Source organism: Arvicanthis niloticus, chromosome 22, assembly GCF_011762505.2.
Source record: "Arvicanthis niloticus isolate mArvNil1 chromosome 22, mArvNil1.pat.X, whole genome shotgun sequence".
Lineage (NCBI taxonomy): Eukaryota > Metazoa > Chordata > Mammalia > Rodentia > Muridae > Arvicanthis > Arvicanthis niloticus.
The window spans coordinates 48,946,709-48,972,057 of NC_133429.1; the positions used below are offsets into that span (position 1 = coordinate 48,946,709).

Sequence of the window (25,349 nt, forward strand, 5' to 3'; positions counted from 1 at the left end):
CCCCTGAGCCCCGCCCCCTGGTTTTCTCCTGAGCTCCGCCCCCTGGTGCCCACCCACCCTCTGTTCTCAGGACTGGTCCTACCGATGCTGCAATCTTCTTCATCAGAGCCATCTCCGCAGTCATCGAACATGTTACAGCGCAGCGAGGATGACAGACAGCGCTGGTTCCGGCACAGGAACTCCTTCTTGTCTTTGCAGTGGGGGTTTTGGGCTGTGGGGGGCTCTGGGGAGGGGAGAAGCTTCAGGCTCTGGGTACTGAGCACACTACCCCTACATCCAGAGACCACTCCCCCCAGATTTAGAGCCTCGTCTTCAGCCTCACAGCAATGTCTGCTCCACAGATGCGGCTCCCCTCAGCCCCAGCTCACTGCCCTCAGCTCACCACAGTCCTCCTCGTCCGACCCATCTCCACAGTTGTCAGTGCCGTCGCATTGACGTCCAATCCATAGGCAGACGCGGTCGTTCTTGCAACGGAAGGGCCGGTTGGGAGGGCAGATGAACCGGGCTGTAGAAGCCAGGACACAGAGCCATGATCAGTCTTGCGGGCAAGTGGTTGGGGAGAGTTGGCCACTGGGGAATATGGGAACCCCGCAGTGGATGACCCCTAACCCTGCTCTGTCCCACCCTAAATCAATCAATCAATCAATCAATCAAACTACCTATCTATTTAATGTATGTGAGTACACTGTAGCTGTCTTTAGACACACCAGAAGAGGATACTAGATCCTATAACAGATGGTTACGAGTCACCATGTGGTTGCTGGGAATTGAACTCAGGGCCCTCTGGAAGAACTATCAGTGCTCTTAACCTCCGAACCATCTCTCTAGTCCCCCCACCCTACATCTTACCGCATTCCTCGGGGTTCTCATCTGAGTTGTCCCCACAGTCGTCCTCTCCATCACACTTCCAGGCCAGCGGCTTGCACAAGGTGTTGTTACATTGAAATTCATCCAAGGGGCAGGTCCTCACTGGGTGCAGGGGGAACAGAAGGGTAAGAATGGATGTAGCTGTGGCTGCAGGATACTGTCCGGCACTCGGTCCGTGGGCAGGACTGAGGCCCAGGGGTCATCACAGAAGCTGTTGCTGAATCAAACTCAGGCATCTTCATTTTCTGCCCAGTGGGCAGAGAGGTAATGTGTTTCTTCTGGTATTTAGGGGGGAGGAGAGGCTACTTGGGGGCAGGGTCGACAGGGAGTTAGGATGCTCTCCTTGAGTAGGTGAGGTGGGACACCTGAGTCTGGTATACTCTGAGGCAGGCTCAGATGTGCGGCAGTTTAGAGACTTAGCTTTGGGTGCTACCATCAGCCCAAAGGGCAGAACTAGAAGGCTGCCTTGCAGGTGAGACCCCTGCTTCTCTTCTGACAGGTGTTGCACTGGCCCCTCCTGTGGCTGAACCCAGGCATGGCTGGCTATAGCAGCCCCTGCCTTACCACCTGCCCCAGGGAAGGAAGATGAGCAGGAACTGGCCTCTTAACACAGGCAACTGGGTGAGAGGTGGGTAGGGCATGGGTGGACCTGGACTACAGGCTTCTGCTGGATCTCTACCTAGCAAGCCCCCTTAGCAAGGTTAGAGCACCGCTGAGGTTAGATCTGTTACATTGTATTTTATTGTATCACTTTGTATTGTATTGTATCACTATGCATTGTGCTGCTAAATACTGGTCCCATTGCCTCCAGGGAGGAGGAGATTCTCACAGGGACCCAAGTGACACTACTGTAACTTTGCCTCTCAAGTTATCCCTGATTGGTGAATAAAGACGCCTATAACCTATAGCTGGGCAAAAGAGAGATAGGTGGAATTTTGGTTCCCAGGCTGGGGGTTTGAGGCAGGATCCTCGAGGAAAGGGAGAAGATGCCATGTGGTAGGTGAGTGATGAAAACATGGCCACGAGGGCTGGCCAATTGGAGCTGAGAACTGCCCAGATGGAACATGGCAAGTTATAACTCAGGGTTATTGATGGGGAAGCAGATTCTAATAGCTTAGAGGGTAGACATCTGCCCAGCTCTGGTGCGTTAAAGGCTGTATTATAAATATAAAAGTCTTGTGTCTTTTATTTGGGAACTGAATGATTAAAGGGGTAGAAACCACCAGTGAGATTTAAAAAATTAGTACAACAGGGTAAAACCTGCATAGCCAGCACTAGATCCATGCCTGGCTTGTGGTATATGCTAAATAAGGGTTTGTCGAAGGACCAACAAATGACAGAATTTAAAGACGGTGGGGTGGGGGGCTGGCACCAGGATGAAGGGGCTCACTCACCCCCAGTGCCACAGGCTTCTTCGTCACTGCTATCCATACAGTCAGCATCCGCGTCGCAGCGCCACCGCAGGGGGATGCAGTGACCACTCTTACACTGGAACTGGTCCATGTCACAGCGAGGGGTGCAGTCTTTCTGTGGGCACGGGGACCAGCAGCCCAATCAGGCCCTTGGGTTCCTGTCCTAACTCTACCCAGACCACCCCTTTCCTGTGCTCCCCTCACCTCGTCCGAGCCATCGGCACAGTCGTGATCCCCGTCACACTTCCAGCGCCCAGCGATGCAGCGGCCGTTGGCACAGGAAAACTCACTCTCAGAGCAGGGCCGAGGCGCTGAGGAGAGACAGGCCCCAGCAGGGTGGGCACAGGGCATCTCCAGGCCTCAGAAATACTAACTCCCAAGCACAAGGCTCATCCCTATGTCCTTCCGTGAAGATGCCACAGATTCTCACAGTGTAATGACTGAGACACTCAACCAATCGCAGGCAGCTAACTGGCTGTCCTCAAGAGACTGGCTGGGCTGAGAGGGTACTCACACTTATCCCATTAGGTACAGACACATGGGAGAGGGCACAGGTCCCTGGTCCTGTCCTTAGGACAGGCCATGTAGGGGAAGGAGGGAAGGACAAGACCACGGAGACAAGCGCCAGGTCTGGGGGAGGGGCCAGTTAAGGAGGTAGGCAGAGAAGCACGCACAGGGATGGGCGGGGCTCCAGGCAGAGGCGGAGCTGGCAGGAACAGGGGTACACCAGAGACACCTACCTCTGCAACCCCAAGAGGACAGTGTGAAAATGGAGAGAAACATGAGATGAGATGAAATGTCACAAGCTCAAGTACAGGACATAGAGTGGGGTGGAACGCAGCTGAGAGGTACCTGACCCCCTTGCCCTGGGAGGCCACCCCCTGCACGGGGGGGGGGGGGGCGGGGGTAGGAGGGGTGTAGTGCTGAGGAGGGAGATGCCAAGGCCTGGGAAAGGAAATGATGGGTGGGGTAGGCGTAGGACCTACTGCAGCTCTCCTCGTCAGAGTTATCTCCGCAGTCGTTGTCATAGTCACACTGCCAGCGGCCTGGGACGCAGCGGTTGTTTTTGCAGCGGAACTGGTATGGCTCACAGGTGCGCTCATCTGGGGGAAGGTAAGATGTGGAGGCAGATATTGGGGCGGTCGGGGTGGAGCGGGCAGCGGATGTTAGGGTCTAGGGTGAGCTGGTGAGGCCAGCAGCAGAGAGAAGTTGGTCTGAGGTAGCCGGCTCCGGGGGCTCAGGCACTGACACTTTTGCCGTGTGGTATCTACAGGAGGTTCTGTGTGGGGAAGGCAGCTTTCCTGTGCCAGCTCTAGGGCTGTCCATGAGAACCCCGCACTGGGTCATGCCGAGACCCCGCCAAGAGGCCCAACACTGAACTTCATTCTGCCCGTATCCCCAAACTGCCATCCTCTCAAGATGGCCTGGCTTACCACACTCTTCCTTGGGCTCATCTGAGCCGTCCCCACAGTCATCTTCTCCGTCACACTTCCAGCGCGCGGGGATGCAGCGGCCAGAGTCCTTGCAGCGGAACTCATCCACTCCACACGTCATCTGGGCTGCAAGGCACCCGCACGGGTGAGGAGGAGACCCCACCAGGGAGCCACTGGGCAAGGGTACAGCAGGCAAGGGAAGATGGTCCAGGGGTGATGGGCAACTCACTGCAGTTGGCGGGCTCATCGCTACCGTCCACACAGTCATTGTCCCTGTCACAGACCCAGACGCGGGGGATGCAGCGCTTGGTGATGGAGCACTGGAACTGGTTGGGGGCGCAGGTCACCTCAGCTGGGAGATGGAACAGAGGATGAGGACCCTACACTTTATCTCCTCGCAGGTTTGGTCACCATGCTCTCCTCCCGAGAGCCTGGCTCTGGTCTCGGTCAGGAGGAAGGAATGGGTTATCCCCAGCCTGGATCTGCAGACTGTCCATACCGAGCACAGTGTTTTTACAAGCAAACCAGGAGGCAGCCAATGTGACTTATGTCCCTGGATAACGGAGCTAGAGAGAAGTCAGAGCCTCTACAGGAAGCAGCGGGCAACCACGGTGTATGCCTGCCAGCTTCCCCCAGCCACTTCCCCCAAACCCGGCACGTACGGCAATCCCGTTCATCCTCGCCGTCTCCGCAATTGTCCTGCCCGTTGCAACGGAAGATGCCAGGAATACAGCGGTTGGTGTTGGTGCACTTGAACTGGCTGGGCAAGCAGACATGAATGTCTGGGGTAGGGAGAAGGAGAGGAGAGAACTCAGGGCGGGCAGGGGCCTTCATGTCCCTTGTAGGGGATGGGTAGGCTGCCGTCCCAAGCCCAGAAATATAGGCTTGAGAGGAAGCTGCTTCAGGCTGGCACATCCTCTCTATGAACCCCAAATTGTTGGGGAAGGAATGGCTGGTATCCAGGCACCCCTTACCGCAATTGGCCTCATCACTATTGTCTTGGCAGTCATTGTCCCCATCACAGATGAAAGCAGGGTTGGTGCAGATGCCGGTGGAGCACTGGAACTGGCCTGGGCGGCACTTGAACTCGGCTGTCAAGAAGGGAGGCTCAGTGTCAAGAGTAGGAGATGGGTCAGCGAGCCGGCCCAGCAGGCGTTGCCACCACCTACGCCTGACCACCCAGTGATCCTCAGAACCCAGTGTAGAAAGAGAGAGCTGACTTCAGAGAGTTGCCCTCTGACTGTCACACATTTTGATACGGCATGTGCATGCCTGCACTGGCAAATGCACACTGCACACACGCAGGTACACAAACACACATGCATACACACAGGCACACACACAGACACGCGCACACACATGTGGACACACACACAGACACATACACACAGATACACACACGCAGGCACACACACATACACGCACATATCGGCACACATATATGTGCACACAGACAGACAGACACAGCATGCAGGTACACTTATATATGCACAGACACGCGCACACACATGTGCAGGCGCACACACACAGACACACACACACACACACACACACATGTGCAGGCGCACACACACAGACACACACACACACACACATGCAGGCGCACACACACAGACACACACACACACGTGCAGGTACACACACATGCACACAGACAGACACACATGCATGCAGACATACACACATGCATGCAGACATACACACACACACACACACACACACACACACACACACATGTGCAGGCGCACACACACAGACACACACACACACACACATGTGCAGGCGCACACACACAGACACACACACACACGTGCAGGTACACACACATGCACACAGACAGACACACATGCATGCAGACATACACACACACACACACACACACACACACACACAAGAAAGAGCAGGGAGCAAGTGGGCCACTGTGGTCTCCACCCCTGGGGGCCGCGAGGACACTCACGACAGTCTGGAGGCTCGTCCGAGTGGTCCCCACAGTCGTCCTCTGTGTCACACTTCCACCAGAAGGGGATGCACTTGTCGTTCTTGCACACGAACTAGAGGACAGGTGGGCAAGAGGGGTTGGAGAGGGTACGGGGAACTCAGAAGGCTTTCTTTCACAGTGCGGAAACGTTTCAGAGAAATAGTGGGAGGTGTTAGTGTGGGGTGGCAGAGCTGAACAGAAAGTGGGGCTGTGATGGATCAGATGAGGGGATGTCTGTATGGGTGAGCATGGGGAGGCGAGGGCTTGTGGCCCTGGTGACAGTGTACAAGGATTGCTGTGAAGACACAAGAGGTGGGCAGGAAGTGTGCGTGTGCCGGCACGCCAGAGGTGCAAGCGTTAGTGGGAACTGGGAAACAAGAATGTGGGGTCAGAGGACTGGGGTGCTGCAGCATGGGGAGTGTTGAGAGAGACTTCACCTGGCTTGCTGTGCAGTTGGACACGCAGGTACGGCCGTCGCCACCCAGATAGAAGTTGGTGGGGCAGGCACACTTGTGACCGCCCCCAGGGGACAGCAGGCACAGGTTGCTACAGCCACCGTTGTTGACTTTGCAGGGGTGATTGGGCACTGCCAGAGGAAAGAGGTTGAAGGGTCATGGCTGCTCACCGGCTTCTCTGATTGTGAGGGTGGGGCCTACTGGGAATGGTTTCCGGCCTTCTAAAGGATGTCTGACCTCCTCCATGACACACAGAGGTGGGGTAGATCTCTACGCTGAATCTATCTGCTTTCAGGGTTTCCTCTGACGCTCGCTCTTTATCCACACTCACCAATCTCTGGGCTCCCTGACTACTTCAGGGCCTGGCTGCCAGAGACCCCCATGTTGAGCCCAGGGCAGACTGAGCTGCTTAGAGACATAACGCCTCTGTATGTCTGGGACATGGCCGGGATGCTCAGTCAGTGCCGGGGAGGGGAGGAGCAGAAACTCCCACTGAGGCTGTGTCCTGACCCTTGCTGAGAACAGGCCTTTCATGCCTGGACCACTCTTGCCGCCCCCCCCCCCCCCGCCCCGAGTCTGCTCTCTTACCATCTGGCTGTCGCAGGGCGTGGAAGACATGCAGGTCCATGGGCCGGTGCAGGGTGCTGATGAGGAGAGTTTTGTTGGCACCCGTGGTCTTGTGGGCCCTGTTGATGGACTTTGTTTCCCAGTCTGTCCAGTAGACGTAGTCTTCAAACAGGGTCAGCGCAAAGATGTGTGGGATGTCTTGGCTCAGCACTGTGGGATGGAATGCAGGGGAGACACAGCGTAGTCGGCACCGAGTACAGACTGGGTTCCGGACCTACGCCTTAAATCCCGTCACAACCCTGAGATGGGAATGAATCCCGGGTCCAGATGCTTCTATGGCTTCCTAAGGTTGTACAGTGATAGCCTGTCCGATAGCCACAGTGCTGCTCTGGAGTCGGATATAGCTCCTCCCAGGAAGAATGAAGCACGGGTGTTCGTCACTTGTCCTCATGTGCCCACCCCCCCAGGCCATTATCCTGAGCTGTACAGGGGACAGCCCTTCTACCTCTAAGGAACTAGATTTTGGCCTGGTGTCTGAGAAACACCAGTCCCAGAGAAACACCAGGGTACTGAAACCCCAAGACCCCTGGTTTGTGGTTTCTGTACACTATGCCTTCTTGCCCCCCAAACCCTTTAGGCTCCCCCAGTCCTGCTGGCCTCGGGCAGCCTCACTAGCATACGGACCAACATGGCGGTTGGAGCCATCCAGGCTGGCAAACTCGATGTAGTCCTCACGGGCGTCAGCCCAGTAGATGCGTTCTGTGACGTAGTCCACAGTCAGGCCGTTGGGCCATGTGATCTTAGTGTCTACAATGATGCTGCGGCCGGATCCATCCATACCGATCCGACCGATCAGTGAGTGGTCACCCCAGTCTGTCCAGTAGAGGTACCTAGCAAGTGGGGAGCAGTGAACCCTAAGAGTCTAAAGACTGTTCCCACCAGGAGCCTGCAGGTTGACCCGACTTGGGTGTTTCCCCCGACCCGTCTGTCCACTTACCCATTCTGTACATCCACCACCAGAGCCCTGGGCTCACGGAGGCCAGAGCTGACCAGCACTGTCCGATAGGCCCCGTTGAGCTTGGACACCTCAATGGTATCTCTGCCCTTGTCACACCAGTACAGGTTGCCACCCACCCAGTCCACAGCCAGCCCATCTGGGTTGCTAAGGCCCGTCCGATGCAGGACCTGTAGGGAACACAGGGAAGCAGGAGCTGGTGGCACCCTCAGTCTCTGGAGCACGGCTTCTCCATTCTTCTGACAGTTAGTGGCCATCACCAGGAACTCCAAGCAGGGGGTTTCTGGGGCCACAGACACACGCCTAGTGCACACAGAACTCAGAACGCAGTGAGGGAAGGTGGGAGGAGTCTCCTGTGCTCCCACACTTCGAGTTTAGAAGAGGGAGAAGCTGAAATGAGCAGAACGTTTCTGTGGCTCAGGGAGGAGGGTGAAGCAGTGTTGACAGATGTGAGAGAAGGGGAGTCGATCTTACAGCGAAGGACTATGGGGAGGGGCGTGAGGCTCAGCCTCGGGGCCCTGGTGTGGCCGTCAGACATGAGGCAGCCCTCTGTTGTCACCTGCACGTTGCTGCCATTGAGGTGCATCCTTCGGATCATGCTGCCCTGGGTGGTCACATCTGTCCAGTAGATCATTTGCTCTCGGTAGTCAAAGTCCAAGGCGACCGCATTGTTCAGGCCCTGGGTTTGGGATGGAGACGGGTAAGTCAGCTGCTGCAGGGGCACGTGTGTGTCAGGGGAAGAATGTCTGGAGAAAGGACATGACTGGAGGGAGGGGGAGTAGGAGACAACTGTGGACCCCGGCAGGAAGAACTGGGGAGGCTGTACTGGGCCTGGGGCAGTCAACAACGGGTGTGAGGAAGGCTTGTTTTTGGTACCTGCTTAAGCAGCGTGTAGTTGGAGCCATCCAGGTTGAGCTTGCGCAGGTAGTACCGGTTGGCAAAGATGAGAAATGGCTCCTCATCTGTAGGGGGAGGGTCCTGGCTCAGCTCTGGTACCCCAGGCTATCTCTCCAACAGCTCTGGTTCCCCAGGCTATCTCCAGCTACACTGTATCAAGTCCTCTCCCTACCTGCCCAAGCCCACAGCTGCCTGAAATACATCTCACCCTCCAAGTGCCCGTCTCACCGGTCACGGCTTTGCAGCTGTGGGGGTCACCGCCACGGGGCGCGTAGCCCTCTACACACAGACACTTGTAACTGCCGTGGGTGTTGATGCAGAGCTGGCTGCAGGGGAAGGTGGTGCTGCACTCATCCACGTCGGCACAGGTCCTGCCATCGTCCTTTAGCCGGAAGCCGGGGCGACAGCGGCACTGTGGGGATAAGGGGTGTGCAGCAGAGGACATGGCTGGAGTCTGTGTTTCCCCTTTCTGGAAACCAGCGATTAGAGCCCCTCCGGAGGGCACGGGGAGGCACACAGACAGCAATCTGTGCGCCCTGTCCCCAGAGTTTTCCTTATGTCAATGTCCTTCTGCCTTGGCAGTGTCCCTCTCCTCACGTCCCTCACTTCCCAGTCCCTCGGTGTAGCTTAGCGCTAGCTAAGGCTTTTTATCATCTATATTCACTTCCTCAGGGATTTAAATAGCCTCTCTGGGGTGATCATTCTTTCTCCAGGCCGGGCCTTTAGCTTGAACTCCAGAGCAACTTACCTGCTTGACAACCCACTTTCTTCTCTCCTAGGCTTTATCTCACCCGTGAACACACCCCGCTGGTGCTAACGGAGGCTCTAACTGAAGAGGGACTTCTGTCTGCCCTGCTACATCCTTGGAGCCTAGTATACTGCCCTGGCAGAGTGGGTTCTCAACAAGAACTAGACGGAGGAATGAAGGGGAGGAGCTATGGATGGTCGCCCCTCCACCCCATCCTGAGGTTCCTGCCATGTGAGTGGTAGCATTGGGCGGAATGGGAGGAGTCTGGATCCACGTGTACCTTAAAGCCTATCTTGAGGTCCTCGCAGTCCTGACTGCAGCCACTGAGCTTGCGGCTGAGACACTCGTTGACGTGGCACCCGCGTTCGTCTGAACCGTCCCCGCAGTCGTCCTGGCCATTGCAGAGCAACGCCTCAGCCACGCAGCGCCCGCTGCTGCACAGGAACTGTGATGAGGCATTGCATTTGTGCTCTGTGGAGGGTGGCGGGAACAGGTCAGTGGGGTCACAGGAGAGGAGGAGGAAGGGCAAGGCGCCACCTAGAGGCTGATGGGGAGGGTGGCGGGAACAGGTGTGTGTGGGGGGTCACAGGAGAGGAGGAAGGGGCAGAGCGCCACCTAGAGGCCGACCTGGGCTGGTGCAGTGTGGGTTCTTGGGAGCCTCATCGCTGTGGTCGTGGCAGTCATTCTCCCCGTCACACTCCCACTGGCGGGAGCTCAGACAACGCCCATTGGCACAGCGGAATTCGTTGGGGCCGCAGGTTGGGTACTCTGTGGTGGGGAGAGGGGATGATGAGGCTAGACCCCCGGCAAGGCTAGGCAGGGCTACTCCTCCAGTCACAGGACTCACCACACTCTGGGGATTCATCAGAGCCATCTGCACAGTCGCGGTCATGGTCGCACACGAAATGCTTGGGAATACACAGGCGGTTCTGGCACATGAACTCCCGGTCGTCACAGGTGCTGTTGTACACTGGGGACGGAGGTAGAGTCCCTCGTCAGGCCTGTCCTGCTCCAGCCCTGCCCTGCTAGCTGTGGATGGTCACCCCCCCAACCCCATCCTGAGGTTCCTGCCATGTGAGTGGTAGCATTGGGCGGAATGGGAGGAGTCACGGCTCTCCTCTCACAAGGCTCGCACTCAAGTTCTTCCTCCCCCTTGACCTCCTTTGCCAGCGTTTGCAAAGCAAGGCCGTGATGCCTGCTGCCCACCCCGTTCCTCACGGCTTCTCCCACTCACGGCAGCCGGCGGAGACGCTCTCATCCGCGCCGTCCGCACAGTCCTTGTCGCCATCACAGAGCCAGCGCTCGGGGACGCACACGTGGGTGCCGGGGCAGGAGAAGGAGGAGGGGCCGCACGTCTTGCCTTCTGCACGAGGGGCAGGGAGACACAGACTCAGGAGGGGACAGGGCAGAGCGGGCAGCCGTGATAACATGGCCCACTGGGATGTGGATTTTTCCTTAGTGGGTAGGACAAACGGCTCTCCTTGAGGCACCGACCTCCCTGAACCGGATTCAAGCCACTCCTCACCACAGTGAGCCGCCTCGTCGGAGCCGTCCCCACAGTCGTCGCTGCCGTCACAGAGCCACTGCTTGGAGATACACCGGTGGTTCTGGCACTCGAACTGGGCCTCCGAGCAGAACTTGTCTGGAATAGACGGGGACATAATGAGAAGACAAGGAAAGGCAGGGCAGCTGCCTGCGGCATCCCCTCTTTTGAGAGAGGCTCATCACAAGCTGAAGAAGTGACCCTATGGGCACTCACTGCAGTGGGTCTCGTCTTCGCCGTTCTCACAGTCGTCTTCCTTGTCACACGTCCAGCTCATGGGGATGCAGCGCCCGCTGGGGCAGGCAAAGTAATTGAGCGGGCATCTGGGGCGCTTCACACCTGGGGGTAGAAGGGAGGTGTGAGGACACTGCCAGCCCCGGGTCTCCCGTCCTCCCAGCGAGCTTCTGCTGGCCAACCTGGACAGTCACGCTCATCGCTGTAGTCTCCACAGTCGTTGGCGCCGTCGCACACCCAGCTGGGGGCGTAGCAGAGGGATGTCCGCTCGCATGGCTGGAAGAGGACGCCTTTCACACCCAAACGGAAATAGCTGCTGCAGTCAGTGGCGCCTGGTGGAGGGAGTGTGGGTCAGTGGGGTCACAGGAGAGGAGGAAGGGCAGAGCGCCACCTAGGGGCCGATGTGGAGGGTGGAATAGACCGGGTGGTGAGGGGTCTAAAACACTCTGGGAGAAGCTGCTGGCCCCATGGTACCCTTATGGTTTCAGATTTGGTGCCTTCTGCCCACTGACTCACTACCTTTAGGGTGGGAGATAAAGCAAGGCCAGAGAGGATAGAGACTACTATTCCTGGCCAGGCAGGCTGAGAGGAAATAAGGCAGTACAGTCTGAGGCAGGAGGAACAGGGGACAGAAATGGGCTAAGGAAAGCAGACATGAGCAGGCTGTCAGTCATAGGCCAGCTGTCAATCATGGGCAGGCTGTCAATCATGGTCAGGCTGTCAATCATGCATAGGCTGTCAATCATGGGCAGGCTGTCAATCATGCATAGGCTGTCAGTCATGGGCAGGCTGTCACTCACTGCAATTCATCTCATCCGAGGCATCCTCACAATCCACAAACTGGTTGCAGCGACTGGAGTTCCCGATGCAGGATCCATCCCGGCAGCGGAACTCGCCCACACCACAGGCGGTCTCTAGAACAGAGGCCACCAGTACCATCAGGCTAGGGTCCCCCTGCAGGGCCACAAAGGCACAGGACAGAGCTCTTGCCTGTCCTCAGAGTTCCTGGGGACAAACGCTCAGCCAGAGAGAGGTCAGCCAGAGAGAGGACGGGTAGAGACTGAGACTAAAAACCAGGGGTGAGGCAGGGGTGAGGCGGGAGGCTGGGGTGAGGCAGGGGTGAGGCAGGAGGCTGGGGTGAGGCAGGGGTGAGGCAGGGGTGAGGCAGGGGTGAGGCGGGAGGCTGGGGTGAGGCTGGGGTGCAGCAAGCTACTCACTGTTACACGGGATCTCATCAGAGCCGTCCCCACAGTCGTCCACCCCGTTGCACCACAGCATGTTGGACACACAGCGGCCGTTGTTGCACTGGCGGAAAGTCTTCTTGCAGCGGCGTGAGTCTGTGAGGATGGAGTGCGCGTGATCACAGCAGGCATAGGAAGGGGCTCCCCCCATACCCCCATGCCTGTTTAGTCCCCTCCTAGGGTCCAGGCTCTGCTCTTGATGAGCTCAGGCTATGGAGCTGGGTCCCATGGTGCAGGGGACTGGGGGAGGAGGAACAGGGGCTGGAGTGGCCGCTTAGCTTACTGCAGTAAGAAGGTTTCTCATCAGACTTGTCCTTGCAGTGGGAGACACCATCACAGGTGAGGCTGAAGCTAATGCATTCTCCATTGGCACACTCAAACTCATCTTGTGCCCGGCAGGAGGAGTTCACAGCTGGGGAGGGAGAAGCTTTCATGAGTTGCAGCCCAGCCTGAGGACAGCCTTGTAGCCTGGGCTGGAGTCTGAAAGAAGGGTCTCTTGTACTGACACCCGACAGCCGCCCCGTCCCAGCTCCAACTGGCTTCCTTACCCCGGCAGGTAAAGTCGTCCTGGAGGATGCGGCCCCCTCGGCAGGAACAATTAACATGCCCTTGGTGGGTGAGCAGACACAGATCCTGGCAGCCTCCATTGTTGATACGGCAGGGGGAAAGTTCACCTGAGCAGAGATGGAGATTGGGGGGACCGCAAGCTGAAGAGTGTTCCCTGGTCTGTGTACTCCCAAGATGGCCCCCTAACATTCCAGTGCTCTGCACAACCCCAGCTGCCATGAGGTTCACAGCACTGGGGAGGACCTTGCACTGGGTGCTGAGGCAGTGAGGCATGTGGGCACTGAGGGCTTTGAGACGAATCTTGGGGGAAATTCTAGGTTGAGAAGTTTTGGTGGATTTATGTACTGGTGGCTGAGAGTGTGCACAAGGAGCAGGCAGGGGGCTTGGGAAAGCCTTGGATCTGTTAGTGAAACACACACATGCACGCACACACACAGGGCCAGGTGTAGGTATGTATGTCTATGTACAGGCTGGGGGAGGGGAGGATAGGCTACACCTGGTGTGTGGGTATGAGGTGAGGTTTAGGAGGCTCTGGGTAGATGGAATTATTGGCTGAGTGACAGGATCTCCCAGGATGGGGACAAGCCTAGAGCCATGAGCAGTAGGAACTTGTGTGTGCGTGTGTGTGTGTGTATGTGTGTGTGCGTGCACGTGCGTGTGCAGTTTGCATGAGATGGACCCAAGTATATCAAGTCCATGTGTGTACACAGATATCTGGGTTTGAGGAATGTTAGGGCTTTTGGAGTTTCTGGGGGCCAAAGGTCTGTAAAGGTATTTATCTGCACAGAGAGACGAGACTGTCATGTACACATGTGTGTGCAGGCACAGCGATCAGGAGAGCAAAGCGGGTGGCCCCCACTCACAGCTGTTGGTATCGTTGGCCACTGCGATGATGCCCATGGGCTGCTGGGGGATGTCCACCCGCAGCAGCTTCATGTCACTGCCCACATACTTGTTGGCCCGCTGCACAGCCCGCCGCACCCAGTCAGTCCAGAAAATGTGCTCTCCGTACACTGCCAACCCGAAGGGGTGGACGGGCTCTGACTTCAGGATCACCTGTTGAGACAGGAGCACCCATGTCTCCATGTCAAGCCCCTCATCAGTCATAACACTGCAGTGAGGGTGGGCAAGGTGGACGTGGGAAGTCACAGGACGTCTGGGAAGGATTTGGGTGCATCTTGCCTTCTCCCTTGTCACAGTGACGTCAGAACCACCCAGGGCAAAGGCTACCCACAGTTAAGAACTCGGCTGGGACCTCTCACCGCGTCCTGGGTCTCCCCATCTGTTGCTCTGTCATAACTTGGTTTCCCCCACGTCCCCACGCACCCTCCCCACACACTCACATAGCGGTGGGAGCCGTCGTACTCGCATCGCTCAATCTTGTCCAAGGTGGCATCCGAGAAGTACAGCTTCTCGGCCCGGTGGTCGATGGCCAACCCGTTGGGCGTCCGGATGTCCTTCTCAATGAGGGTCAGGACGTTGGCTCCGGATAGGGCTGCCCGCATGATGCTTGGGTGAAGCTCGTTCCAATTGGTCCAGAACATCAGGCTGATGGGAAACGGGCAAAGAGATTAGGAACCTAAGGGTCGGCCATGGAGGACACAGGCCAACCTCAGAGTCAACCAGAACCCAGGATGAGCACAACCTGAGAACCACGAAAGCCAACATAGCCTTGGTGCCTGAGAATAGCCCAGCCAGGGCGCTTAGTTACTGCACTACATGGCTAGGTCTGATTCACTGTGTGTGCCCACAGGCACGCACCACAGTATGGGAAAGGACCATCTGCATTTGCTGAGACCGGAGGTTGTGTGGCCAAGTGAGTCAGCTCCCAGCCCCCAGTCCTGGCTCCACCACTTTCCAGCAAGGTAGGCTTGGGGAAAAGAAAAATAGTAGGTTGCCTACTTTAGGCAATTTGCCTGACCACTCTGTTTTCTCTTACTTAGTGGGGGATAATGTTGCTGCAGAAGGTTGTAAAAACTAAGTAGTGTGTATTCATCTCAACGAGAGTTTTCCATGAATGTATTGCTAATTCTTTCTTTGTACTGAAGCTGGCTCTTTAACAAACTACCCAGGAAACCCTTGCTAAGTATTGACTATTTCCTTGGGCATACATGGATTGTACCCTCAGAAATCGTTTTCTTGGGCTGGAGAGAGAGCTCTTCAAAAGGTCCTGAGTTCAATTCCCAGCAACCACATGGTAGCTCATAGCCATCTATAATGAGATCTGGCGCCCTCTTCTGGCCTGCAGGCATACATGCAGGCAGAACGTTGTATACATAATAAATAAATCAATCTTTTTTTTTAAAAAAGTTTTCTCTACAATGTAAGGACTTGTGAACTTAAGGCCTAGCCATGCCCTGCTGTTTGTTGGGTGCTGGTAAGGGCCTGGGCAGGGTGCGGGGTAGGGATGGGCGTCAAGTATAATAGCACAACAGTGGCAGGGTCACCCTCAGACAGCTTGATTCATTCACTTGACCCTGGGGTGGTGAACCCTTTATGTACACCTTCCTTTGAGATGTACCGAAGAAAACAGAAACAGTTTCAGAATAGACCTGGTCACAGGTGCCTCAGCCCCTCCCTTCTCTGACCTAACTGATAAACTTGTGCCTTGTCTGTTTATGCCTCCCTCTCTTCTCTCTCCAGGATCTCCAGCCTGGGCTGGCCTTGATGTTCTTTAGCTTCTGACCCTCCTGCCTCAACCTTCCAAGTGCTGGGGTTACAGGAACATGCTACCATAGGCGTGCCGGGCAAACAGTCTGCCAGCTGAGACTGGCCAATATCAACCACAGGATAACGCTTGTCTCCCTCTTAGAGGCTCTGTAGGACCCACTCCTCAGGGACAGGACCAGTCTGTTGTTTGTGAGACTGAGTTTCCTATAGCTCTGACTGTCTTGGAACTGGCTCTGTAGACCAGGCTAGCCTTGAACTCAGAGATCTGCCTGCTCTGTCTCCCAAATGCATCACCATACCCAGCTAGACTCTACGGGTGGAGGTGGCAACCCATTCAGTCTGTCCTGGGGGCAGCAGCTGTATGCTTCCTTCCCCTCTCCATTCCTTAGATAGGGCCTGATGTATCCCAAGCTACCTTTCAACTAGTTATGTAGCTGAATGACCTCAACCCCCACTGTTCCTGCATCTACCTCCCCAGTGCTGAGATTACAGACATGGACTACCTCGTCCCGCCAGAGCGTTGTTTCTGGACTTGTGCAGTCTGGCTTTACAGTGACTTCCACAATCTCAGGTTCAGCCCAGACCAAACTCATAGCGGAGCACCAAATTGGCTTACATGGGATGCACCTTGGGTTAAGAGTTTGGCAAAGCTGCTTTGGGGATGGTGTGATGGGGGAGGGCTGCCAACTATCTGCTTTCCAAGGCCACAAATGCTCCAGTGGGGATCAGGAAGATGATGGCTGTCTGAGCCGCTATCCTGACACACTAGCTTCTTCCAGGCCCCCCAAAGACAATCTCACACCCCTCCTCGGGTGCCCTCCAGTCACCCCTGAGCCTGCCCTGAGCTGCCTCCCTGAGGATATGCTCCCAGACTTCCACAGGGCAGGTCTTTGGCAGTCATGACATCCTCTTCAGTTCACTCTCTGTGTACTTGGGTTTTTCAGAAGCCACTGGCTCTAGGCTCTAGAGAGAGCGCTTTCCTGGGCTCAGCCAGGAGGAACCTGGTTGAAAATGAGGATGCTTCTTTTAGAATAGCAGAAAAATAGCATGACAGCCCCTCCTCGGAGGCTCTAGGCCCAGGAAGGATAGACCCTGGGATCAGCCCAGCCAGGTGAGGTCACCAAGGCTGTGTGGAGTTGCTGCTGGGTTTGACTGTTCCTTAGTTTCCTAGTAAAGCTGTTTGAAAACATTCTGATTCCAGCTGAACTGGGGAGGGCAGGTTGCTCAGACACGAGCCAGGACTGCTATTGCAGGGGGTATGGTTCACTAGTAACCTGCACATCGAAATAAAGAAAGACAGGGTAGGCAGGAGACAGGTGGACCAGCTTCCCTGTCTGCTCTGGCCGGCCATGCCCAGTGCGGTGGACAGTCCAGTTGCTGTCCTGCTGTGACCTCTTCTTACTTTTCCCACTTTGGGGCCCTGAGCCCACAACTGCCTTGACAATGTCCCTTGGTCACTGCCTTGTCATGTAATAAGACCTCTCTGCTCAGCAAGGGGTTTGAACAGGCCCACCCCAGAGCCTCCATATGCTCAGGGTCACCTTCATTGAAGCTCTGAGTCTCAGAGTTGCAGACTTATTCTGTGTGGTGAATGCCAGTCACAAAGCCAGAAGCATCTCCCACGGCCCTCAGTCTTCCCTTCAGTTCTGATATTTGTATTAAGCAGAGCTCAAAGAGGACAAAGCAAGAAATGGCGGGCCCCACCTTTCCCATCCCCACTCCCCTTTGCCGTGGCTCCCGCCCCATGGGCCCAGAGCTTACTTTTGGCATTCATCCAGCACAAACGCCCTTGGGTGGTCATCTCCAGACATAGTGATGACCGTTTCCCTCTCAAAGGCCCCTGGGCGAGTCTGGTCCACGGTGTGGCGGGTGATGGTGGATGTTGTGTAGCTTGTCCAGTACAGCGTGTCCCAGCCACGGTGATAGGCCAGGCCTTCCACAGAGCCCACATCTGTGAAGAGACAGGAATAGCTGTGGGTTGAGAGGGGCCAAAGAGCAGAAGCACAGGGCCAGCCTGGTAGGTGCTAAGGGGATGACTGGTTCCAATGGGAATTGTGGGAACTAGGAGTTCCTCAGAGGGCTCTTTGGTCTGATTGCCAGGGCCCTAGATCCTCTCACAGAGCCTTGTCACACCACCTGTGCCATGACTCATGGCACCTTCCTTCCTCTTCCCTTGCCCCCTCCCCACCCCCGACCTATGTGTGGTCACACTCTTTGGGAGTGGAGTTCTGCTTATTCATGTGTGGGGGAATTCTGGTTGACTGAATTCCACTGGGGCCAGACTGGAAAGCTTCCTGCTTACAGGGGCCTTGAGCTGGAATGTTTTATAAAGCAGACGAAAGGACAAGCTAAAGAGCCCAGGCTAGGAGACAGAACTGAACAGTGCTGCAAGCAACAGCCGGGGGAGGCTTCGTGGCTCCCTGGTGCGTGTCTTTGTGGCTGCCAGGAGGCTGAGTGTACTGTAGGATGGACAGCTTGAAGAGAGGGGCTGGCTCCCAGGCTCTCCTGATGGAGCTGAGATTAAGAGTATCCAGTGTAGCTGCTGCAGATAGACCCAAAGTCCTGTACATGCTAAGCACTCACTCCACCAGTGAGCTCCACCAGCCCTGGACTCTCCATTTTTAGAAACAGATAGGACATTGTGGAGAAAATGTACCAGGAGCCACAAGGACAGAAGGACAGGTCTGTTCTTTTCTATGTTGTACCTAGTCAGCACCTGGCTGGTCTGAATGGACCTGCTGGATGAAGAGAGGAACAGAGGAGGGAAGGGAATGGACCTCGGGTAGCACAGTGCACGCCTAGCGTGCACAAAGCTCCGGATTCAAGTCCTACAATCATAGAAAAAAGGGTGTGGTTGGTGGTGCACATCTATAACCCCAGCCTTGTCCAGGACAAGGTTCAGGCAGGAGGATCAGACAACTTCAAATCAAGGTTATGTGTGGCTACAAAGAAAGATTTTAAATGGGGGAAGGTGGGGTAAAGAAGTATAAACGGAAAACCCGATTCGGTAAAAGGCAGCGCTGAGCACTGAGGCGCTCTCTCTTTCTGGTGACAGCTCTGTGGCTTTCACTCTGGCAGGGCCGCTGGCTGCCAGGCTCAGCTTTCATGTGCACACCTCTGAGACCCGGACTCCTGAGGTCAGGGCTCACTGGAAGCTCACTGGAGCTGCTGACTCCCACGCGGGGGGGGGGGGGGGGGCTGCCCCTGGGTCTACGGCTGCTGCCTGTGCTTGTTCTCGGGGCAGAACGAAACCAGTGCGTGGAAGGAAGGGGCCTCCTTCTGGCCCCACATAAAGGAAAATGTGCAGGATACCACAACAGCAGTGGATCTGGCCAGCCTGTAGGACAGTGGTTTTCAACCTTCCTGATGCTACAACCCTCTAATACAGTTAGTTCCTCATGCAGTGGTGACCCTAACCATAAACTTTCCCATTGCTACTTCCTAACTGTAATTTTGCTGCTGTCGCTGCTGTTAAGAATTGTATTGTAAATATCTGGCATGCAGGATATCTGAGGTGGGACCCACAGGTTGAGAACCCTGCCTTGGGACCACATGGGTTTGGCTGGTGCCTGTGTGTCCATGCTGACCACCTGTCTCCCCACCGCCCACCAGTGCTTATTGGGAGGACTTGGGCTCGGCTCACTTTCCACAATGGTGGTCCTGCCTGAGCCATCGTCATTGATCTGCTGGATGTTCCCAAAGTGAATGTCACTGAAGAAGATGCGGTTAGGGGTGCCCGGGGAGGTGCCTGCTCGGTAGTCAAAGGCCAGGGCGATGACATTTTTCATGTGCTCAGGATCTTCGAAGGGCTGCACGGGTGCGTTGAGGTTACGCTCATCCGACAGGTGGATGCTCTTGAGGATGGTTCGCTCCGAGTAGAGCAGGTAGCCAGCGTACTCTCGGCACGAGGCCCCATCTTCTGCAAGCATCCCGTGGGCACAGGCACAGGCTCGCTGTCCACCACCCCGATACAAGCAGAGTTGCTGGCACCCACCGTTGGCTACCGCACACACGTTGGTACCTGGGGACAGAGCATCAGAAGGTAGTATGGTGTACTGTCCTCGGGTCAGTTGGAGATTTCAGCTGAGTCCTGCTCAGCCATGACATCCAATATCCAGATCTATCCTGCTGCTCAGTCCTACCTCCCTGCCCCCAGCTCTTGTGAGTCACTGGAAAGTGCCCTGGAGACTCTGACTTCCCACCTGGTCCCTCTTCCTCCAAGGCTCCGCTGTCCTTGTTCACCTTTCTGCCCTGGCCCAGAGCCCAGCCTTACCCTTCTGCCTGTCTCTGTTGAAGACCTTGATGTCTTTAAGCTGCACACCAATGCCCGTTCTCAGAGGCACAGAGTCTGTGGCATTGTCTTTGCATCCTCGCTTGATGGAGCCATTGGCGTGGGTTCTGGAGAAGGAAAAGTCGTGAGTAGGATGCCACCAAGAAGCCAGAAAGGAGAAACCCATGGGAGAAGCAGGACCTAGCCCTCACCTGTCACTCCAGTAGATGAAATCCTCAAACACAGACACCGAGAACATGTCCATGTTGTTGGTGGACAGGACGACCTCGCGGTTCTCACCTGTCTCCAGATCAATGCGTTCGATCTTGTCCATCCGGGCATCACACCAGTAGAGCTTGCCGCCCTGTGAGCAGAAGTACCCAGCTCACCTTGGACTCTAACTCCTGCATCCCAGGCAGTAGGGATCTGGTTCATGTGTAACCACACTTACTATGTGGACCTGAGTAGTAACACACCCTCACTCCATTCTTTTTAATTAATTTATTATTAATTATTAATTATCTAATTGATAATTATTAATTATTTAATTAATTAATTTAATTTATTATTAATTATTTAATTAATAATTATTATTATTGCCATCATTTGCAGCATTGGAGTCTAAACCCAGGACTAAGCATGTTAGGCAAATACCATGTCAGTGCCTTATCTATGTATTTATCTATCTATGCATCTATGTATCTATCACCTATTTATCATCTATCAATCTATCATCTATGTATCTATCATCTATCTATATAACTATGTATCTATCCATCTATGATCTATGTAACTATGTATCTATGTATCGATCTATCATCCATCAATCTATCATCTGTATCTTTGTATCTAACATCTACCTATCATGTATCTATCATCTATCTATGAACTATGTATCTATCATCTATCTATGATCTGTATAACTATGTATCTATATATCTATCATCTATCTATCCATCTATCTATTTATGCATCTATCTTAAGTTTCTGAGATAAGATCTTACTGGATAGTCCAAGCTGGCCTCAAACTTGAAGTGATCCTCCTGTCTCAGCCTCTTGAGTGTTCAGCATATGCTACCACACCCAGCTTTCTCATACTCTACTTCTACATGACCACCCTCCATCATCCCAGGGCAGATTACTATTCTAGGTGGTAAATGGGTTAGAAGCCCCCTCCACCCTCCCTGGTCCACGTCTAACACTGATTGGTTAACCACAAGGAAACTGACAGAGAAAGGCACAGAGGTTGGGTCGTCTCCTCTGTTAGCTCCAGGGTGTGTCCATACCTGATAGTCTACTGAGATGCCATTGGGCCAGCTGATGCTGACATTAACCAGCACCACTCTCTCCGTGCCATCAAGGCGAGACCGCTCAATGCGTGGGTAATGACCCCACTCAGTCCAGAACAAGTACCTGTGGGTAGGGATGGAAGTGGGGGTGAGAGCCCATCTCATGCACAAGTTGGGCCTTGTCAGAATATATTGTTGTGGTCAAGAGATCTAAGCCAGCTTGCGTGGCTCCTTACCCCTTCTCTGGGTGGACAGTGATGGCCCGAGGCTTGTCTAGACCCTGGGAAATGACCACATAACGAAAAGAGCCATTGAGCCGGGCAACCTCGATGACATCAAAGCCCTGGTCTGTCCAGTAGATGTTGCCTGAGGAGGGAGTTGGTGGGGTTCAGGGAGATTGGTAGAGAGCCTTATATTTGGTTCCCTTCCATCCAAGTTTTCTCTGTAGCTCCCACTGGCTCCTGCCCATAGGTTCACAGTACTCATGTCCCCATGGCCTGTGCTTTTCCCACAAAGTCTCTTTTCCTTCTATTCACCTGCAATCCAGTCCACCGCGATGCCCTCTACACGGCCAATGCCATTGGTCACCACATCCTCTCGCCATGTCTGGTCACGCTTGGCCCTGCTGATGGTGCTTAGGCCCATATCCACCCAATAAATAGTATCATTTTCTGGAAGCAGAGGGCCAGACATGAGAAAGCCCCTCAATGCAGAGGCAAGGCAAGGGGGTCAAACCACGTGGAGGGTCAGGATAGCACTGAGTGGGGGCTGGAGGTGCCGGGTGCTTTCTTGGAAGTAGGGAGGCAGCAGAAAGGGGTGAGGCGGCTGCTACAGCCAGTACAAGCAGCCCTTCTGGGACTTTAAGGTGTCACCCCCATAAGTTACTGGGGCATGTTGACTAATCCCCAGGCCAATAGCTCACCAGCATGGAAGTCGATTCCAACAGCCAGTGAAGTTCCTGACACTGGGACCAGGGCATCCGACTTGTCGTTGGGATCCAGTGGGATCCCCCGAATTCCCTCATGTACAGAGTACAGAAGAAAAGAACCCACACCTGCAACACAAGGACACTTCAGACATGAACTTGATGGCGAAGCTAGGTTCCTGTCACCCTCAAACTGCTTTTCTCGGCTTCCCCTTTGTCAGTTTCTTCTACCCATCTCCCAGACCATTAAACACTCACACCATGTTTGAGACCTGGAGCTTGGACAGGAGATGGTACCTGACTGGGTAGGGTCTCTGAGAGCCCCAGCTCTGGGGGTCCACCTGCAGAAACACTACTCACCACTAGAGGGCAGAAAGAGACTTACATTTCTTTCTCAGCACCCTGCCCTCTTAATTCAACTCCTTCCTTCACAGACCCTCAGGGGAGGTCGTAGCAGACAACCCGAGGAGCGAGGCAAGCGGCAAGACTCCAAAATCTAGATTCCCAGTTTGGCACTTGGTCTGACCTTAAGTTTCTCATTGCCTTGTCTCTGCTGTATTCCAAATCCTCTCCCAACACAAAGTTCCAGCATCTTGGTTGCCCCCGGAGTCAGTATTATTCCCAGTTTTCCTGTTTCTGAGAGGGCACCGCTATCTATGCATCCCAGAATCCTCCCTGATTTCCATCCCTTTGATACAATGTGTGCCCCAGTGAATCCCCCCCATTAAGCCTTGGTTGCTTAAACTCTGTGAAAGAAGAAGGAGGAGGAGAAAGAAGAGGAGGAAGGAGAGGAGGAGGGAGAGGAGGAAGAGGAGGAGGAGAAAGAGGAGGAGAAAGAGGAGGAGGAAGAGGAGGAGGAAGGAGAAGAGGAGGGAGAGGAGGAAGAGGAGGGAAAGGAAGGAGGAAGAGGGGGAGGAGGAGGGAGAGGAAGAGGAGGAGGAGGGAGAAAAGGAAGAGAAGGAGGGGGAGGAGGAAGAAGAAGAGGAAGAGGAGAAAAACACAGTCAAGTGCATTTGGGGAACCCCAGACACTAAAAGTCTCCCGAAATACGCTCAGTGTACTCAGGGTTCTGAGGAGCTGAATAGCAAAAAAAAAAAACCCATGTTTCCATGTTGCTCAGCCCAGGGTTCCTTTCTGTAACACCTACCCACATCAAAGCAGGAGGTTTCTGGCAGAGCACTTTGGGGAAAAGAGCTGTCCAAGGGCAAGCTTGTAAACCAGTAAGTTCTTGTGAAGTGTTTCTGAGTCTCACCCCTTCCCTGCAAGCCAGCTGAGTAGCCCAGCCTAGAGCCTGCCTCCTCACAGGCATATGCTCCTAATAGCCTCCTAACTGGTCTAACTGCCTTGGTTTCTCCCTCCCCCATTCTGTAAGCTTTCTGCCCCCAGGTTAATCTCCAAACACCACTTTCCAGGCACTCCTGGCTGAGAACCCACAGGACCCCACCCATGCTCACAGCCTTATCATAGTCTTCCCATACTGCCCTCGACAGGGCTCAGGGGCCCCGGAACTTGGCTGCTCGGCTACATTTCTTGCCACTTATATAGCATGAGTGTCTGTCTCCAATGTACGCACACGTAACTGGGAGTTAGTCAGGGCTCGGCATGCTAAGCACACTCTATTGTACCACCAACTTCTTTCTTCAATGAACCAAGTATCAAATTCTACCCATGCTATGAGCCCAGGGCACAGAACAGGGCTGCCACTTCTGCCAAGCTGGCCTGCTTTGGTCAGCTATTGTCTACCTAACCAAAACCTACTGCAGGTGCTGGACAATCACCAGCACATTGTGTCTGGCTTCTCACTATGCCGGCCCCATTTTCTGGCTTGAGCTTTTGTCTGCAGGACCCAGAAGGTGGGACTGGATAAGCATCTAACCCACAAGATTCCAGGTAATGCATGATGAACACCGTCTTTCTCAAACACATGATGTAGCAACAGGGCAGAAGGGGTCAAGGTTAGGCAGGAAATGCCGGGAACTGACCCTCACAGGCCTGCTGTCCGCTCCGGAGGCTGTAACCAGCTGTACACATACAGGAGCGAGTTGTCTCTGACGTTGGCAGGCAGAGCTGGGAGCAGTCTCCATTGTTGACACTGCATGGGTTGGTGCCCTCATGCTCTAGGGGGGGGGAGGACACGGGAGTGGACAGAAAGGGTGAGATGGCCTTCGTGAAGGACAGGCTTGGGCTACTCAGAGAGGAGAGTCATTGAATTCACCTCGGACCAGTTAGGGTCCCACCCAACCCAACTCTCAGGTCTTATGTCTTCTTAGAACCCTGGACCTTCTGGCCAGACTGAATCTACATTTCACATGAGTGGGGATAAGGGTACAAAAAGGTCCTGTGAGTGAAGACCGGCCCTCAGCCCTCCCTCTATCCCCCCACCCCACTGTTTTGGAGGTTACTCATGGTCACGGCTCTGCAGCCTCTCTGCCACCCCCCATCCCTGCTGCTGCCGATCCTCTGCACATCACATCCCGCGCCCACTGCATACCTAGCTGGATGCTCTCGTCATACACCTTCATGTGCATAACCAACGTGGTGCTGTTCCGCAACACCACAGACCCGGAGCCGTCGGCCTTGTTGCACGTGCCCATCTTCTCTGACACCTGGTCTGCCCACCACAGCTTGTCCCCTGGGGCAACAGGAGGGAATAAGACCCTCGGGAAGGCCCCCTCCTCAGCCCTCTTGCAAGGGTGGGAAGTGGCTCATGAGATACCCCCCCCCCACCATTCAGCGGTGCCTGGCCTGCTCTGATTCCATCCCTCCTCCCATCGCTCCTCCCACCAGAGCCCTCACCCATGATGGCCAGGGCAGTGGCCTTGCCCAGCTGGCTCCGCATGGTGTCGATGACCTCTAGTTCACTCCCATCCAGATTGCACCGGTTGATCGTGCGGTTCCCAGAGCTGATCCAGTAGAGTTTACTCTCTGGGAAGTCAATGGCCAACCCTGAAAGAGGAGTGGGTGTCAGAACCACGGCGCCATGGCCCTTATGGCTCTGGGACAGGGTGTAGTGAGAGTAGACACCAAGCTGGAAGCTGGAAGAGGCCTAGGGCACCAGAGAGACACTAGGAGCATCTCCTAACGGGGGAGCTAGAGACATACAGGAGCAAGGAGGGCAAGCACATACCCACAGGGCCCTTCTGGCCACTGAAGAGCAGAGTTCGGTTGCTTCCATCCATGTTGGCCATGCTGATATTGTCCCCGTCGGTCCAGTAGAGCTTGCTGGGAAAGGAACCAA

General features: G+C 55.0%; 1 protein-coding gene across 3 annotated transcripts in view; it reads right to left on the reverse strand.

The window, feature by feature from the left end:
- Positions 1–25,349, reverse strand: part of Lrp1 (LDL receptor related protein 1) — an 80,418-nt gene that overhangs the window by 7,897 nt on the left and 47,172 nt on the right. For 2 of the 3 annotated variants that reach the window (XM_076920504.1, XM_076920505.1), the window contains exons 31-73: positions 25,239–25,333; positions 24,908–25,057; positions 24,603–24,743; positions 24,094–24,228; positions 22,109–22,240; positions 21,723–21,857; positions 21,423–21,552; positions 21,184–21,310; positions 20,110–20,261; positions 19,901–20,025; positions 19,271–19,648; positions 17,389–17,578; positions 14,301–14,505; positions 13,821–14,013; positions 12,939–13,064; positions 12,674–12,802; positions 12,367–12,486; positions 11,950–12,063; positions 11,332–11,481; positions 11,132–11,254; positions 10,898–11,014; positions 10,607–10,735; positions 10,220–10,342; positions 10,000–10,140; positions 9,653–9,843; positions 8,853–9,036; positions 8,604–8,689; positions 8,287–8,406; positions 7,710–7,897; positions 7,397–7,602; positions 6,734–6,922; positions 6,128–6,276; positions 5,670–5,763; positions 4,687–4,803; positions 4,375–4,494; positions 3,942–4,064; positions 3,713–3,838; positions 3,266–3,382; positions 2,484–2,590; positions 2,262–2,394; positions 850–969; positions 383–505; positions 83–223 (exon numbers count right to left, since the gene is read on the reverse strand). In XM_076920504.1, the coding sequence (XP_076776619.1) occupies positions 83–223; positions 383–505; positions 850–969; positions 2,262–2,394; positions 2,484–2,590; positions 3,266–3,382; positions 3,713–3,838; positions 3,942–4,064; positions 4,375–4,494; positions 4,687–4,803; positions 5,670–5,763; positions 6,128–6,276; positions 6,734–6,922; positions 7,397–7,602; positions 7,710–7,897; positions 8,287–8,406; positions 8,604–8,689; positions 8,853–9,036; positions 9,653–9,843; positions 10,000–10,140; positions 10,220–10,342; positions 10,607–10,735; positions 10,898–11,014; positions 11,132–11,254; positions 11,332–11,481; positions 11,950–12,063; positions 12,367–12,486; positions 12,674–12,802; positions 12,939–13,064; positions 13,821–14,013; positions 14,301–14,505; positions 17,389–17,578; positions 19,271–19,648; positions 19,901–20,025; positions 20,110–20,261; positions 21,184–21,310; positions 21,423–21,552; positions 21,723–21,857; positions 22,109–22,240; positions 24,094–24,228; positions 24,603–24,743; positions 24,908–25,057; positions 25,239–25,333 (6,194 nt within the window). The remainder of the gene's footprint in view (positions 1–82; positions 224–382; positions 506–849; positions 970–2,261; positions 2,395–2,483; positions 2,591–3,265; positions 3,383–3,712; positions 3,839–3,941; positions 4,065–4,374; positions 4,495–4,686; positions 4,804–5,669; positions 5,764–6,127; positions 6,277–6,733; positions 6,923–7,396; positions 7,603–7,709; positions 7,898–8,286; positions 8,407–8,603; positions 8,690–8,852; positions 9,037–9,652; positions 9,844–9,999; positions 10,141–10,219; positions 10,343–10,606; positions 10,736–10,897; positions 11,015–11,131; positions 11,255–11,331; positions 11,482–11,949; positions 12,064–12,366; positions 12,487–12,673; positions 12,803–12,938; positions 13,065–13,820; positions 14,014–14,300; positions 14,506–17,388; positions 17,579–19,270; positions 19,649–19,900; positions 20,026–20,109; positions 20,262–21,183; positions 21,311–21,422; positions 21,553–21,722; positions 21,858–22,108; positions 22,241–24,093; positions 24,229–24,602; positions 24,744–24,907; positions 25,058–25,238; positions 25,334–25,349) is intronic. The other variant, XM_076920506.1, reaches the window with a different exon arrangement.